Source organism: Silurus meridionalis, chromosome 5 (assembly GCF_014805685.1).
Source record: "Silurus meridionalis isolate SWU-2019-XX chromosome 5, ASM1480568v1, whole genome shotgun sequence".
Taxonomy (NCBI): Eukaryota; Metazoa; Chordata; class Actinopteri; order Siluriformes; family Siluridae; genus Silurus; species Silurus meridionalis.
In genome coordinates this window covers 6,896,912-6,912,707 of record NC_060888.1, presented here as the reverse complement: position 1 = coordinate 6,912,707, position 15,796 = coordinate 6,896,912, and the positions used below count along the sequence as shown (strand labels likewise).

General features: G+C 38.1%; 2 protein-coding genes across 2 annotated transcripts; both read right to left on the bottom strand.

Moving 5' to 3' along the window:
• Window positions 1-3,388: 3,388 nt before the first annotated feature.
• Window positions 3,389-8,633, bottom strand: rnf4 (ring finger protein 4). The gene is made up of 8 exons (XM_046850540.1): window positions 8,501-8,633; window positions 8,008-8,088; window positions 7,694-7,817; window positions 5,881-5,957; window positions 5,750-5,762; window positions 5,389-5,512; window positions 5,082-5,133; window positions 3,389-4,140 (listed from the first exon to the last, which is right to left on the bottom strand). The coding sequence occupies exons 2-8, from the start codon at window positions 8,017-8,019 to the stop codon at window positions 3,991-3,993; spliced, it is 552 nt and encodes a 183-aa protein (XP_046706496.1). The 5' UTR covers window positions 8,020-8,088; window positions 8,501-8,633; the 3' UTR covers window positions 3,389-3,990.
• Window positions 8,634-10,470: 1,837 nt separating this feature from the next.
• Window positions 10,471-15,796, bottom strand: selenot2 (selenoprotein T, 2). Its single transcript, XM_046848946.1, has 6 exons — window positions 15,464-15,796; window positions 14,776-14,886; window positions 13,595-13,721; window positions 13,345-13,432; window positions 11,921-12,067; window positions 10,471-11,276 (listed from the first exon to the last, which is right to left on the bottom strand). The coding sequence occupies exons 1-5, from the start codon at window positions 15,676-15,678 to the stop codon at window positions 11,946-11,948; spliced, it is 663 nt and encodes a 220-aa protein (XP_046704902.1). The 5' UTR covers window positions 15,679-15,796; the 3' UTR covers window positions 10,471-11,276; window positions 11,921-11,945.

Below are 15,796 nucleotides of genomic sequence, written 5' to 3'. Positions count from 1 at the left end.
TATATATATATATATATATATATATATATATATATATATATATATATATATATATATATATATATATATATATATATATATGGGTAAGTTTAAATGTATATGTAATTATGTATTTATGCATAGACGGATGGATAAATGGCTGTGTAAATATATAATATTTGAAACACAGAGATATAAAATGTAAACTAAATTTGCATTATGCATTACATGGATGAAGTTGTTCAATGGAAAACATTGCCAAACATCTTCATATTTCGTATACAAACAATATCAAATAAACTCATAGCTGCTTGTCTAGGAAGTGCATCATGTTTCTAATAATTATAAAAACTAAGAACAATAGGAAAAAAATATATAAAAAATAATAAATAAAATATGTTATATGCAACATATAAGTTATATATAGTAAAAATAACACCTTTAGTAGTTTTTCTTTATTTTTATTATTTGTAACATTTCTACATTAATACTAAAGCCATCCAAACTTTGAAAGAATACGTATAGAATTATGTATTAAACCAAGAAAATTACGCTTTTATATAACATATTCTGGTTTATTTATGTCGATTCATTCAAAGTTGCCACCTCTCCGAATTGGTACTTGGTATTCTCTTAGTCAGCCTTATGAGGTAGCCACTGTTTTTCCAACAATCTTGATGAGTTTCTCAGAGGTGTTGAGTACTTGTTGGCTGCTTTCCCCTCACTCTTTGGTCCAACTCATCCCAAATCATCTCAAATGGATTTAGATTGGGTGATTGTGGAGGTGTGTTTGGGATTATTGTCCTGTTTGTTGGCAAGCAAATGATAGTCCCACTAATTGCAAACCAGATGGGATGGCATGTTGATGCAAAATGCCGTGGTAGCCCTGCTGCTTAATTGTGCCCTCAATTTTAACTATCTCAGCAACAGTGACACTAGCAAAGCACCCCCACATCTCCTCCTCTTGCTTCACAAAGGGAACCACACATTCAGGAACCATCCATTCAACCTCTCTACATCTAACAAAGACATGGCAGTTAGAACCAAAAAAATAATAATTCAAATTTGGATAAAGGACAGTTTTCCACTGTTCTAATATTCATTTCTTGTGTTTGTTATTCAACCAAAGTAATGGATCCTTTGTCACAATTCAACCAAGCAGATGTTGGAACACGCTGCCACTTGAACTGTGAGAAGCATTTATGTAAATCTGTGGTTTATGAAGCTGGTAATTCAGATAAATGAATCCGTTGCAGCAGAGGTAGCTCTTGAGATTTCTTTCCTTAGTCAGTCATCATATAAGCTTGGTTGATGATTTTGGAGACTCTGTATACAAGTTCCTGAGATTTTTTGGTTTGACTGACCTTCATTTCTTAAAGTAATGACGGATTGTGTTCGCTTTTTACATAACTGAGTGTTTCTTAGGATAATATGGATTTGTACAGTAGTAAAAGTAGCACTAATAGGATTATTGACTATCCACCATATCCTCTGCACAAGACATCTGATGGTCTAAAGCACATTACGAAGCCAAGAAATGTAGCAAATGATCTCTTGACAAAACGCACCTATGTATTTAAAACCATTCCAGGTGACTTTGTGAATCTGATGAAAGAACACTGAGTGTGCTTAGCTGCCATCAAAGCTAAATGCAGCTACTATAGACAATCTAAAATATAAAACATATTCCGGGTTATTTAACACTTTTTTGTTTATTACATAATTCCATGCATATTTTCCTTCATAATTTGGATGTTCCTTCATAATATTAATTTACAATGTTGAAAATAATAATAATAAAAAAAGCGTAACTAATGAAGGAGAAGGTGTCCAACCCTTCAAATATTAGTATATATAGCATGTTTGTATTAATTAAATTAATTTTATTCACATTAATCGCATTTAATTAAAACCCCAGTAAATAAACATGCCAGATTATAATTAATGCCATTTATATAGTATAATCTGAATCATGTGCATAAGACATTATAGTTGAATAAATATATTATTCTTTTCCCATGGAAGAGCTTTAATTTTGATTAATTGATAGGTTTCAATCACATATTTTGGCAGAAGAAATAAAAAAAGAAAACCAGATTACTGGAAACATGAAATTGAGCTAGTTTAGCAAAAATCTATCCAAAATTATCATGTTTCCTATATTCATTTCCAAAAATACAGTACAATACGAAGGTCAGGAATTGATAGTATAAGTATAAATATCCTGAGAGCAGAATAACCGACAGAAAAACAGATCTCTTTCTCCCAAGTTTTACACATAAAGGCTTGATTTGCTTTTCCACAGCGCCATCTTGTGGCACTTCGACACAGAGCTTCACATCTGCTTGTTGATGTTAATGGGTTTAAGGGAAAATTCCGCCTGAAACACATTAAATGTGCTTATATTAAAACATTTGTGGTGAATTTAGCAATTCTGGTACTAATTTGGTTTATTGTTGTATTTTTGGTATTCCTGCGAGAAGTTAGCACTTGTGGGCCAAAGAAATCAAAAGAACATTCAGTGCAGGCTCTGAGAAGAGAGAAAAAACAAGCTTCTTTTCTCACCATTTTCTAATTATGCTCATTATGAGATTATTTATGAACGGATTTATAAAACACCACACTGCAATCACTAATATCAACACTGAACCTACCAGGCATGACATTATGACCACATGCCTAATATTGTGTCGGTCCCCTTTTGCTGCATAAACTTCTTTAGCAATTTGAGCTAACAGTAGCTTGTCTGTTGGACCTTGTCACCAGTTCACCACTGTTCCTTCCTTGGACCACTTTTGATAGATACTGACCACTGCAGACCGGGAACAACCCATAAGAGCTGCAGTTTTGGAGATGCTCTGACCCAGTCGTCTTGCAATCACAATTTAGGTTTTGTTAAATCCTTACGCGTACCCATTTTTTCGGCTTTGAACACATCAACTTTGAGGACAAAATGTTTGCTTGATGAAGAGAGAAACGTTATTGACTTCACCGGTCATAATGTTACACCTGATCAGTGTATAACATTTCAGTTGGATGTACAAATGATAAGGCGAGGGTGTTGAACAGTGTAAACATTGCTAATCTTTAAGCAGATATGAATTTAAAGCGGTGCTATTATCATCAAATCGTTAAGGGGCAATGTAGGAAACAGTAAGCAAAATAAAAAAACGAAATTTTTTCCTTCGTTAGTCATAATCATAGGTATCATTTGTCACAATCGCAAACAAGTCGATACACGTGCAAACGATATTTTGTTCTTTAAAACACAAAGATCAGTATTTCAAATATCAGACGCTAGGTTTTATTGATTAACATGTATCTGCCTTCAGAAGTACGGGCAAGCGCTTGCAGGTGTTCCTCAGATCACATACAAAAAAAAATAAAAATTACTACAAGCGAACCAAAAGGCATTGTAATCTTTTATTGGAATACACTTACACATTCCTTTACTGTTAACTTACTACATCTTTGTACACTCATACATACAAATATTTACAGTGAATGGATTCATGGAAGAACAAACCGCACACAGTTAGTTCGACAGATTGCGACTTTCAGAACCTAAAAGCAGATGGCAAACTTGGTCTGGGCTGGACTGAGCTGAGCTCTTACTTGATATACTGTAGAGACAATGACCTGGACAGTATGCAGCAATACGCATCATTTCTAAGCGTTCACTTTGCTTTGTCCTAACTATGTACACATTTGTAAAATACAATAAAGCATGTTAACACGATAGAAACCAATATTTTACTCGGCAGAAATGAACCATTCAAAGCAATACTTTACAAAGAACTGCACTGCTTACTGGTCTCCAGGTCCTTGATCAAATGAATGCATCTTTGGGGACTTAAACCCACTACTGTATGATACTTAGAAGCTCATGTGTTGTACCATGGCAGCTTTTTGTGTTTTGTGTTTTGTAAGAAAGAATTTGGCAGACAGATAAGCCATAAAAGTGCAGGTCTGGTTACACAGGACAGTGAAACCGTAACGTCCCATTGTGTCTCAGATATAGATAGGGTGATACTGCTTATAAGTAAGTTTCTTCCTGCATGTTGGGCAGTTGTGAGCCCGGGCGAGGGAGTCACGGATGCACTGGCTGCAGAACAGGTGGCCACACTTGGTGGAGACCATGAGCCTTCCGCTCTCAATGATCTAGAAAGAAAATAAGAAAAGGAAAAAAAAAAAAGTTTAAATAAAAGATGCAAAGTAACTCCTGATACACAAACATTAGGACTTCTAGGAACAAACTTTGGTGTTAATGTTGGCACAAGTCAGCGTTTCAATTTTCGGGAACACTGATCGCTGCGAAAAGCAACGTGAGCTCTGGACACTAATTTCTATCAATCATGGAATACTTTACTTTCTGGGCTTGTATTTGCTCAGTTTTTTTCCCCATAATCAATACTAGGAAAAAAAAAATAAAATAAAAAAAAAAAAAAAATAAAAAAAAAAAAAGGTACTGTAGTCCTTGCCCTAGTGAACTAAAATGAAGATACAGTGAGAATGGAAAATTCAAAGCACTAAGCTGAAATGCATAAGGACATTGACTAAATGCTCTATAAGTAATAAAATACACAAGTTTTTTAATTGCTTATAATCATACAAATTATCAAAATGCAAATAACGCTTTTGGTTGAGGTTTACGACTGCGATTCGAGAAGGACACGTCTTTCCAAAATTACGGTAGTTTTACGAATACCGAATCACAGACTAATGATTTATAAACAAAAGACTTGTATCCAGCTTGACAAAAGCTGCAGCGGTTCATATATTTTCATATTTCAAAAGCGAATCTAGTCATTCGTGTATCAGAATACATACAAGGGCAGCACAATTTATACAATATAGAAGGGGGCCTTTTTGTTTTGCCTCAAATTCAAGACCCAATACTACAATAGACCTACAATTCAAATCCAGTAGAATGAGTATTAGAAACACCACAAACTGATATTTCTAAAATATTTACTATTATCAATTTGGAAAGATTTCCAAAGATATTTAAAACTCCACATTAATATTTAAACAAACAGAGAGCGAGAGCGGAACAGAAGTCCCTGTGTGGTCAACTTGACTGAACGTTAGGTCATATTTACCTCTGTGTAAGCATCCATGCATACAGGGCAACTAACCGCTCCAGGCGTAGACCTGAACAAGAGCAAATATACCAATGCTTTGAATCATTTACATTTTCCAAAATCTTCCCTCTATGAGACTTTAAATGATTTCGTTCAACAAACCAAAGACAAACTATGACAATGGAGGAAAAAAAAAACCCACACTATATTACACACAAACTAAAACGTTGATAATCAAAGGGCTCTAACTTAAAAGGAAAAACAAAAGTAGAGAATAATAAGCACCGGAGTTTATAAAAACCCAACCCGATGGGCCGAGGTTTACCTGGCTCTTGCGCTCGCGTGTAGCGATGACAGAAGAGCTGGATTAAGACTTTGACTTGGCTCTTCCTCGTCATCGCTGCTCAGCACGTAACTTTCAGTGCCCTGCATACGTCTGCTCTGTGTACCTTTAAAAGATGTACCGCAAATGGCAAAAGATCACACACACACACACACACACACACACACACACACACACACACACACACACACACACACACACACACACACACACACACAGTGTTGTACAAGCTGGTCTGAAAAATTCCTGCATTTTATCTATTAAATTCTCCAGGCAATAATGTCTCAATAGCAGTTTTTTAGAATTATAAATTTTTTTTATTAAATAATACAAGGAAATTTACCATCATCCAAAAGCTGGGTTTTGCCCGGTGATCAGAAGAATTGAACAGGAGCAAAGAGAAGAACAAGCAATTAAATAAAAAGGCAAGTAATAAGTTCTTCTTGTTTGAGACTGAGGTAAAAGAAAACTCACCACAACCGAATCGTTGTTTGTAAGATCAACCACAGCTGGCTCTGATCCTTCACAGGTTAAATCTACTACATCTTCACCTACGAAAAAAACCAAGAGAGAAATATGAATAAGCAAGGCTAAAATATCTAAAATACTCTCCTAAAAACATGCTCCAAACGTGAGGAAACCGATTCCCAGAATCAGCTTTGACCCTGTTCAGCGTGACCTTAAATGTTCTGGCTACAATACAATTTTATAGAAATCCTGAAACCATACAATCACTTGTTTTTTGGCTAGCTTGGAATACTTTGAAAATCTTAAATAGAGGAATAGAGGAACTGAAAGAACCTGACGCCCTGATAATCCTCAACCGAGTAGGCAAATAAATGAATTGGGGGGTGAGGTGGGGGGTCTGTGGCACATGTTCTTACAGGAAAGCAATGACCAGATGAAATGATACACTAAAATTTCTAACAACAGCCAAGTGCTTAATTCCTCTTATACTGCAACATTTTTATGTTGTAAAATGTGAGAACGTTTGTTCCTGTCATCACTTGCAATATAGAAGTACTTCGCCACCTTTATACCAATAAATGTAAAGAATTAATAAAAAAAATAAATAATAATGAGCTTCTTCTCACGCCTGCATAAAACATCCAAATAAAACTGAAACCGGATTTCAGTGACTGTTTAGCACATGGTTGTGGTTTGAATATCTCAGAAAGCCCTGGAATATTCCATGCACAAGAGCCTTGATTTTACATGTAAAGGTTCTGCAGGTGGAAAACCAGTGCTGTGAGAATGTAGGTCTGAGCTGATAGTAAGGGTTTGGTAATTATGAGGTGGTATTAAAAACTTTCAAGACTAATGGTGCCAAGTGATCCTGCATTAAACTTAGCAAATCTGCCACGGAGACATTTGACATACGCCGAGGTGTTTTGAGACGCGTGCGTGCGTCAAGAGAGATCATCTTCACCTTCAACGAGCTCGACCCCGTGCATGACGATCGTCGGAGAACGATCCACACGATCGCGCTTCTGCTTCCACCCTACTCGCAAGATTTGGTTTCTGTCGACTTAGTTTAGACACCATTGTGGAGATCCAGCTCGAGTCGCTGAAGGTGCTTGACACGCTTTAAAAAAGAAGACTTCAGGACATATTCCAGAAGTGGCAGGAACCCTGAAAGTGCTGTATTGCTGTGCAAGGGACCATTTCAAAACATTGATACCACCTCATAATATAATCCCTCTTTGCAACCCTGGTGCGCAGAAAAGCATGAACAGGTTCACGTGAAGTTGAACCTTTAATTGGAACCGACTACAACTGTAGAAGACAAAATCAGGAACAAAAATCTGAAACTAGACCACTGAAGCAGGTATTTTACAGATGGTTATACATGATGAAAGTCACCTAGAGTTTTTTTTAATCTTCATGTCATTGACTTCAGGTCTATTAATAGCTGGGAAATCAGCCTGAATCAGACATTTTGTATTTTCAATCCTCTGGCATCAACTTTCCTTTCAGGAGAGAAATTCTGGGCTTTGAATCTATGCACCACCAAATTGGCACAGCCGGACCTGTAAGCAAAATCTGGGTTTGGCCAATGACATGCAATACACAGCTTAAATAAAAATGATATACAAGGAAAATCCACATTAGTTCAAAGCAGTCAGTCAGCTAGTGTTCTCTATCAGCCCTGGAGTCCCTGTTTGCGTCCCCGTGAACGCGATCATCTTTCAGCGAAGAAGCAACCGATTCTCCCAAACGCTTTCTATGTCTGGATACAAACTGCCTTCCATTTGCAGCGTCCCACCCGGAAAAGATCTCCACTCACTGCTTAACCTGGTGCCTTCTAGAACGTCAATGGTTTCCACTGAGGCCTGAGACATCTGCATCCTACTTCTTTTGCTGTTTCGTCTGGAACATGCAGTGGAACTTGTTCGTCTCTTCCTCTGAGTCTACAACAGAATATACATAAATATTAAATGAAAATGGGCTAGATCAGACGACCCCCAGAGGGGAGGTAACCTAAATGAGACAAACCGCAAAAGCAGACTCCAACCCACACGCATGGCTTATATGTGATCAAGGCAAGTCACGTGGACGCCATTAGGTCACGTGAGCAACCAAGGCCAAGCAATCACTCACCGTGGTGCTCATGATTGATTTGACACGACGTTTCTCAACACGTGGAGAAGATCGAAATGTTCACTGATCTCAGTACAAAACCTAGAAGCAGAACAGACGGTTGTTAGATTGACATTGACTGGATAGAGCTGTTTAGATGTAGCTAGCATGTCACACTGAGGCTCATATTAGATATTCTTAAAGGAAGCATAGAGAATACACAGAGAGGCTCATATTAATAACCTCTTTTATCTCCAGTATCATGTTCTATACTAAATTCAATCGAAACATCGGTGTAAAATCTACTTCCGGTCCAACAGCTAACAATCACACACTTCCAGCAAAGCTAAGATGTTAGCCTGCAAAGCTTTGTCTTGCTTCCTGGTTTATTTCATTCTTTTTTCCCTCCACGCAAAATTTTCCAAACGTCGATATATTTGAAAAATAAAAACAGTAATATGGCTGAAATGACTATCTATATTTTATATATATATAAGATTTCTCTTTTACACACTTGTACAAATCCTCGACAAGCAAAGCCAGCTTCTGGTTCAAAAAATGCAAATACATCTTAAATCACACTTCGCACCCTATCCCCTATGCACTACCTAGGGATTAACACAATAGATTCCCGTGTCAGAATTAGTGCACTGCTTTACTAATGTGCAGCTGTTTAGGATACAGCCCTAGACAACACGAAGAAGTCATAGGGTTAATACTGACACCTATCGGTGTCCAGGGAAACATCTATCAGGGCCACTGTTTACAAAGTATTTAGATTTCGAGACACACTCTCCATTACTTTGCACTATTGACCCCAGGTACCTGAACTCCTCCACCTTCTCCACCTCTTCTCCCTGCAACCACACCACTCCACTGCCCTCCCTCTCATTCACACACATGTACTCTGCCTTACTCCTACTGACTTTCATTCCCTCTCTCTCCAGCATGTACCTCCACAACTCCAGGCTCTTCTCAACCTGCTCCCTACTCTCACCACAAATCACAATATAATCCGCAAACATCATAGTCCGTGGAGACTCCTGTCTGAAGAAAAGAGTGCAGGGATTGTGGAGTGGGTGGAGAAGAGTGTCAGGAGTGATTTGTGATTGAAGGGTATCTGTAAGAGTGAAAGGGAGAGTTTATAGGACTGTGGTGAGACCTGCGATGTTTTATGGTTTAGAGACAGCGGCATTGCAGTCCACTTCCAAGTTCGTCAATGGGAGGTGAAAAGGAAACCGGGAAACCCAGAGAACATGCAAAACATCACAAATGTAGTAACCCAAGATCAGTGTCAAAGCTGGAAACTTGTAGCAGTGATGGGGAAAGGGCTACTGACACCCTTTTTATAAACATGTTTGATAGAAAAATTGCCTGTTATTTATGTTTCAAATGAGTTTTTACTGATGTAGTGATTGGTGTTGTTAATGTTAGGATTGGCTGTGATACGTTTATCAGGAGATTATCTTCCTTGACCTATGTTTAACATATGGGAAAAGCATAGACAATAGCAAATATAGATCAATTTGGTGGTCATTTTTATGGTATCTCCTCCTGTTATCTTGTCCTGTAAACACCTAAAGAAAATTAGATAGCAGACATTTAGGACTGTGTGAGGAAGTATTGGATAGATGGAGACTGGCAGGAAAAGGTACATATATGTAAAGTGAAAGAAAGTGGGATGGTATATGGTTAATTGGTTTATCCAATCCAATCTTCTTTTTTTTGTTTGGTTAAAAAAGAAAAAAAAGAACATGCAATAGAAACCCCTCAATGATAGAATTTCAGGCTGGTAGTTCTTTTAAGGTTTTACGAAAATCAGTTACCCTTCTTCTTCTTTCGGCTGCTCCCATTAGGGGTCGCCACAGCGGATCATTCGTCTCAATACCCCCCTGTCCTCTACATCTGCCTCTTTCAAACCAACTACCTGCATGTCCTCCCTCACCACATCCATAAACCTTCTCCTTGGCCTTCTTCTTTTCCTCCTTCCTGGTGGTTCCACCCTCAGCATTCTCCTACCGATATACCCCATGTACATGTAGAAACCATCTCAATCTCGCCTCCCTCACCTTGTCTCCAAAACGTCCTACATGCGCCGTCCGTCTAATAAACCTAATTTCTAATCCTGTCCACCCTCATCACTCCCAACAAAAATCTCAACATCTTCAGCTCTGCTACCTTCAGCTTCACCTCCTCTTTAAATACAGTAACCCAAATTTGCAATTTTAATTAAGCTTGTTAAATTTTACCAGGACCGGCTACATTTTATTTGAAAAAAGTGGATTTTAACAATAGCAGTTTTCCATTAAAAAAGTAAGAATAAATCAGAGTGTGTATCAATCCAGCACAAGAAATCAGAGTCGGTATCGCAAAAAACTTTCATACTGCATTCTCACTAAATTTAATAATTTTTTTTCTAACACATTAATACCCTCAATATAGAATTTTGATAGAGGAATAATGTGAATGTGATAAATGCACAAACATTTTTATAGTCTTTATTTTTTGAAACAATGATCAAATTTCAGTGCTCTCAAGCTAAATTCCAACAAAATGTCACCTAGGTTACAATTTCATGACTAAGATTAGAAGAGGATTCTCATTACTCCACCTAAATGGGGGAAAAAAAATAAAAAAATTGAAGCTTTTAAAAATGAGGAGTACCTTTTATATTATTACAACACCTTTTCTAAACAGGCAGCTTAACATTGCTACAAAAAGATTGAAGAACTAAAGAGACAGAATGAACCTGCGGATCCCAATAGATACCATGTTTCCCCATCAAAACCCGGCTCAGCTGATCAAATTACACCTTTAATTAAAAGTGTTATAGTAAACAAATTGCACGTCGGCACAAATATTTCCCTGACCCTGAAGAAGTGATCCAACATAATTTAAATATGTAGATATATGCGAAAGATCCTGTATACATGGCGCCACCTGACAAACATATCTATGATGATTCAAACATTTGCAGACCAATGGGAGACATTAATGACACATTTCTGACTTCCACATATTTGGTCATACTTGCTCATAAATCTCTGGTTTGAGCATTTAAAAACAAAAGGTTAGTGCGTCCAACTCGTGAATGACGTTCACACCACGGATGCTAATAGCATGCTGGCCGGCAGAGATCGAGTCAGTCTGGAGGAGTGCGTCGCTGGCCAGAGGAAGGGTGTGTGATGGCAGGAGCATCCAGTCTGCACCCACAGCAAGCTGTTTGCAGTGCAGGCCTTCATTAAGCCATGGTCCACGGTCCCTCTGCCCAGAAAAACAGCCCCAGACACCTGCACGTCAAAGAAAAGATTATTAAGGCTTGTATTAAATGTATAATGAGGTTTACATGCACCTGTGAAGCACGAATGTAATCCTTTTTATGTGTGGAAAATGGTGTAAATCTCACAAAGCCTCACAAATGTATTAAGTGGCAGACCACAAGTTTGTTTAGTCGCTGCCATGCACTTTTCTTTGATATAATTTTTTTACTTGAAAACATACACAAGTGTGCTAGGGGTGTGTGTGTGTGTGTGTGTGTGTGTGTGTGGATATAAATATATATAAAAAAACTTTTTATAGAATATATATATAAAGATAATATAAAATATTATTTTACCTTTTATTTACCCATTTTTTATATAAAAATGTTTTAAAAATGTAAAAACGTTGCTGTACAAAAATGTAAAAAAAATAATAAACTTAAAAAACAAAACAAAAAACATGACAAGCGGTTTTATGTTTTGCATTTAAAACTGCTTTACCTTTTGCATAGAGGAGACTGACTGCACTTGGCATGCATGCAGTTATGCGTCATGTATGATGTCAGCCTCAATTCAATCGTGATATCAGGGAAAATCATCTCAGTGTATTTATAAAAAAAAACAAAAAAAAAACAACAGGAAGCAGGCCTCAGCTTAATGGCCTTAACACTTGCCTCTGTCTCAGCTTGAACAGCGGTGCTACTGCGAGGCAAATTTGACGTTGTCGGCCTGATTCATCTTGAGGTGGTTGTCCAGAATGTGGAAGAGCTCCTGGATGTTTGGTACATATCCTGACTGCAGCTTTGACCAAATGGGAACATCTAAAACAATGACAAGAGTGTATGAAGTACAAAAAAAACGCAAGCTGAACACTTTGACCGTAGTTTTGGCCTCATTCATGAGATCTTCTAATGCATCACACTGCACATGCTCTGAGGCGAACAATAATGGGCTGTTTTACCAAAACAATTATTTTAAGGTGACATTATATGGAAGGACATGTTTATTTCATGTTATTCAACAGATTAAATGTGTTTTTGATTTTAATAAATGTTGTGAAGCACTTTGCATAACGAAAGTGCAGATAAACGCGCTAAAGTTTGTTGATATTATTAACTTCCCGAAATATAAAAAGGCATTAGTGAGAAAATTACTATTTATTACTGCAATGAAAGGTCTTAAGAGGAGGCTCTTTGCTCGTCACATGTACATTACAGCACAGTAAAACTCTCTTTGCATTTTCCAGCAGTGTTATGAAGCTAAATATAACAAACTACGCACAATCTCAAAGACTAAATATCGACAGATTAATCTGCACCGATAGTTGACTGCTGGAACTTTCTTTCGGCTTCTCCCATTAGGGGATCCGCATGTTTGATTTGGCACGTTTTTACGCTGGATGCCCTTCCTAACGCAACCCTCCCTATTTATCCGGGATTGGGACCAGCACTAAGAGTGCACTCGCTTGTGCAACCCTAATAGCTGGGGTTGGTTCCCTGACCGGGGATAGAACCCGGGCCGCAGCGATGAGAGCGCCGCATCCTAACCACTAGACCACTGCTGGAACAATGGGCAAAAATCTATACAGAAGCCATTAAATGAGCGGCCTCTAGAGGCGAATCACTGACACCACATGCTGTTTGTCTTTACATGTGAGACTGCGTGCTGAACGGAGAGCGCTATATTAATTATTATTCATTTATTAATTATATTGTTCTATTTATTAATTAATATATTCATTTTGTTTTTAAATTTGGTACATTTTCATGATTTACAAAGTATTTTGTAATAAAGTTCGGTACTATTTTACATGGAGTGTTATGTTTGTATGTATTTTTTTAAATCCAGTATTCACTTTTAAAACTATCGGTTGATTCATTGGTTTTTAGCAAGTACCATCCAACCTAGCTATCAGTAAAATCCACTATTGGTCGAACTTTCACTTGGTTTTGCTCAACTGTCATTACTCCAACTAATCTTTCCTTTCAGTCAATATCCACTAACACACACAAACTGTATAAATAATAATAATAATAATAATAATAATAAATAACCTTTCAGAAAATAAACATTAATAGAAAAAAAAAAAGAACAATACCATTTAACGTTATCTCAAATGCTCCTGTAGACAATAACTGGGTCTCTAACATGTTACTGAGGAAGAACACCATGAGACATGAGAATATCTGAAAGAAAAAGCAAATGCAGTTATAAGACATAAGCATGTCAACAGTCTAAGGAGAAGCGCATCACATTTTCCCCTACATCACCTCCCTGCTCCTATGTGCCACTTTCTACATTAATCAGAACACCTACTGCACACATACTTGGAACGGGGCATTTCTTACCTTATTTTCTTGACCCCAGGACCAAACTCTTGGTGTGTTCGCGCCGAGCATTTGGAAAGGATTCTGTCCAGTGACGATCAGGGCAATGGCGAGCAGTTTAAAATAGGAGATGAAATTTGCGATATATCTGGAGGAATCAAACATAAAAAAAAGGCTTTCATGTACAAAAAAGTTCAAGGAAAAGTCCACCATCAATCCATCTATTAATAGCATCATTATGACCTCATGGCTATATCATCAGAGACGGGTTTGTCATACACTGAGATTAAAGGCCAATACTAAAGCAAGAAACCCAATTAACACAATTCAACAAGTCTCCTTTCACTGTAGCCGCAGCTGCACCACCTGCACACATCATCTCTAACACAAGCACCAACATTCACCTCATAAAATACCCCTGGGTTTTCGGTGCATTTTTTTTTTTAGTTCTCTGACCACAGAAACTCAAGAGATTGTTTTTTTTTTTAATGATCTGCAAGACAAATTGTGTATTTTGTGCAAATTCTACAGACAAATGTATAAATAATTCTTGAAAAAGCTTAACATCTGTTTTTGGAGTGTTTCGGCCACCCTTTCCTCACAATGTCCATCTTTTCTAAAGAAAAAAAAAATCTCTCTTGAAAATGGCCTTGCAAATGACATGCAACCGAATAAATTTCTTCCTTCTCTGATAGCAATTGTAAAAATACAAATAAAAATATTTGGGCCGTTTGCTTTAGATTTCGGTTCGCTAGCCCTGTACGCTCTCTGATCCTCCCATCCACGGCGGTGAAAATGCTGAGGTTGTCGTACGCCTGCTAGACGGCCCTGGTGTTGCCAACACACAATCTGGTTTGTTAAAGCAACAGCTTCAAGCAACATGTTTCTCACACTACAGGCACTGTGGATTCTGAAGGCCTCAAGAGATTCCTTTGACCCTGGCAACAATATGATACAAACAGACACTCCATGAAAACAGCACAACCAAGAAAAAAGCTATGAAATGATGAGAACAGACTATTGGGAGTATTTTAACACATTCATGGAAAAACAAATACATTAATAAGTACGTCATTGACTCTGGTGGTGTTTAAGCCAGGGGAAAAAAAGGCCTTGTTGACCCTGATGTCCCACCACCGGTATTTTATAGATTCTTTCAGGATATCTGAAACAGCTTTAGGACTGTAGGACTGGGAACTGACTTGTTGAGGAGTTTGGGAGGATAATTTTCCCCGTGGATTCGGATGTCCGGGTACAGCTGGCTGATAGACCGGGAGTACTCCTGGAACACCTTACTGTACCCTCAGGAAATACTGTAAACAAACATGAAAATTATTATTATACATCATTACAATTTTCCTCCCCAGAAAAACACCTTTCAAAGGGACATTCTAAAACGTGTCTTAAACTCAGTAAACATCGCATTAAGCCACGTTACGCTTTTTCCTTGATTGTCGATGGGAGAAAAAGGATTAACGCGTAATAAAGCGTCCGTATTCAGGACGCATGCGCGTGTCTGTACATAGCATGCTTTATTATTATTGTATTAACTAAATTCATTCTGTTATAAACGCTGCATTTACGCATTCATCCACGTTTTAGAATGTCCTCTTTTAAATATGACATTTTGTAAGCTCGCAAATGTGGATTTAGATTTTAAACCCCGTCTGAACGACTGCTCAGCCATACACTGTACATCAGGCCGCCATTTTGGGCTCAATCCCAAATCGCTGTCTACTTCCTATACTCGTACACTACACAGGGTAGAAAAACAACGGCGCCTGTACACTATGAAGTGTAGTTAAAATGAGAGAGACGGTCATTAGGGACCCGGCCTCAGTTTTTATTGATGATAATAAAGAGAGGCTCTTTAACGTTTAACGCTCTCACCAGTATTGAAACTTCAGCACTGGCCCGATGTAGAATTTGGGCTTGTTCTGCCTCTGGGTGTTCGGCTCCAGGAAGCCGTCGGAGGCCATGCTGCTCTTCGCGGCCTGCTGCTCGAGCTGCTCTGTCGCAGTACGACCGAGATAAATATCTCTCACCGTCACAGCCGTAAACAGCAGCAGAGCCGTTAATATGCCCGTGTGGCTATATTCGGCCATTTCTGTGCGGAAAACCGCATCTACGTGCGACGCCCAGGCCACTTACAGGAGGAACAACTTCACCCACAGGATCCGTGTCTGCCTGTACTGACAGCTTGACGGGTTGCCAGATATGCGC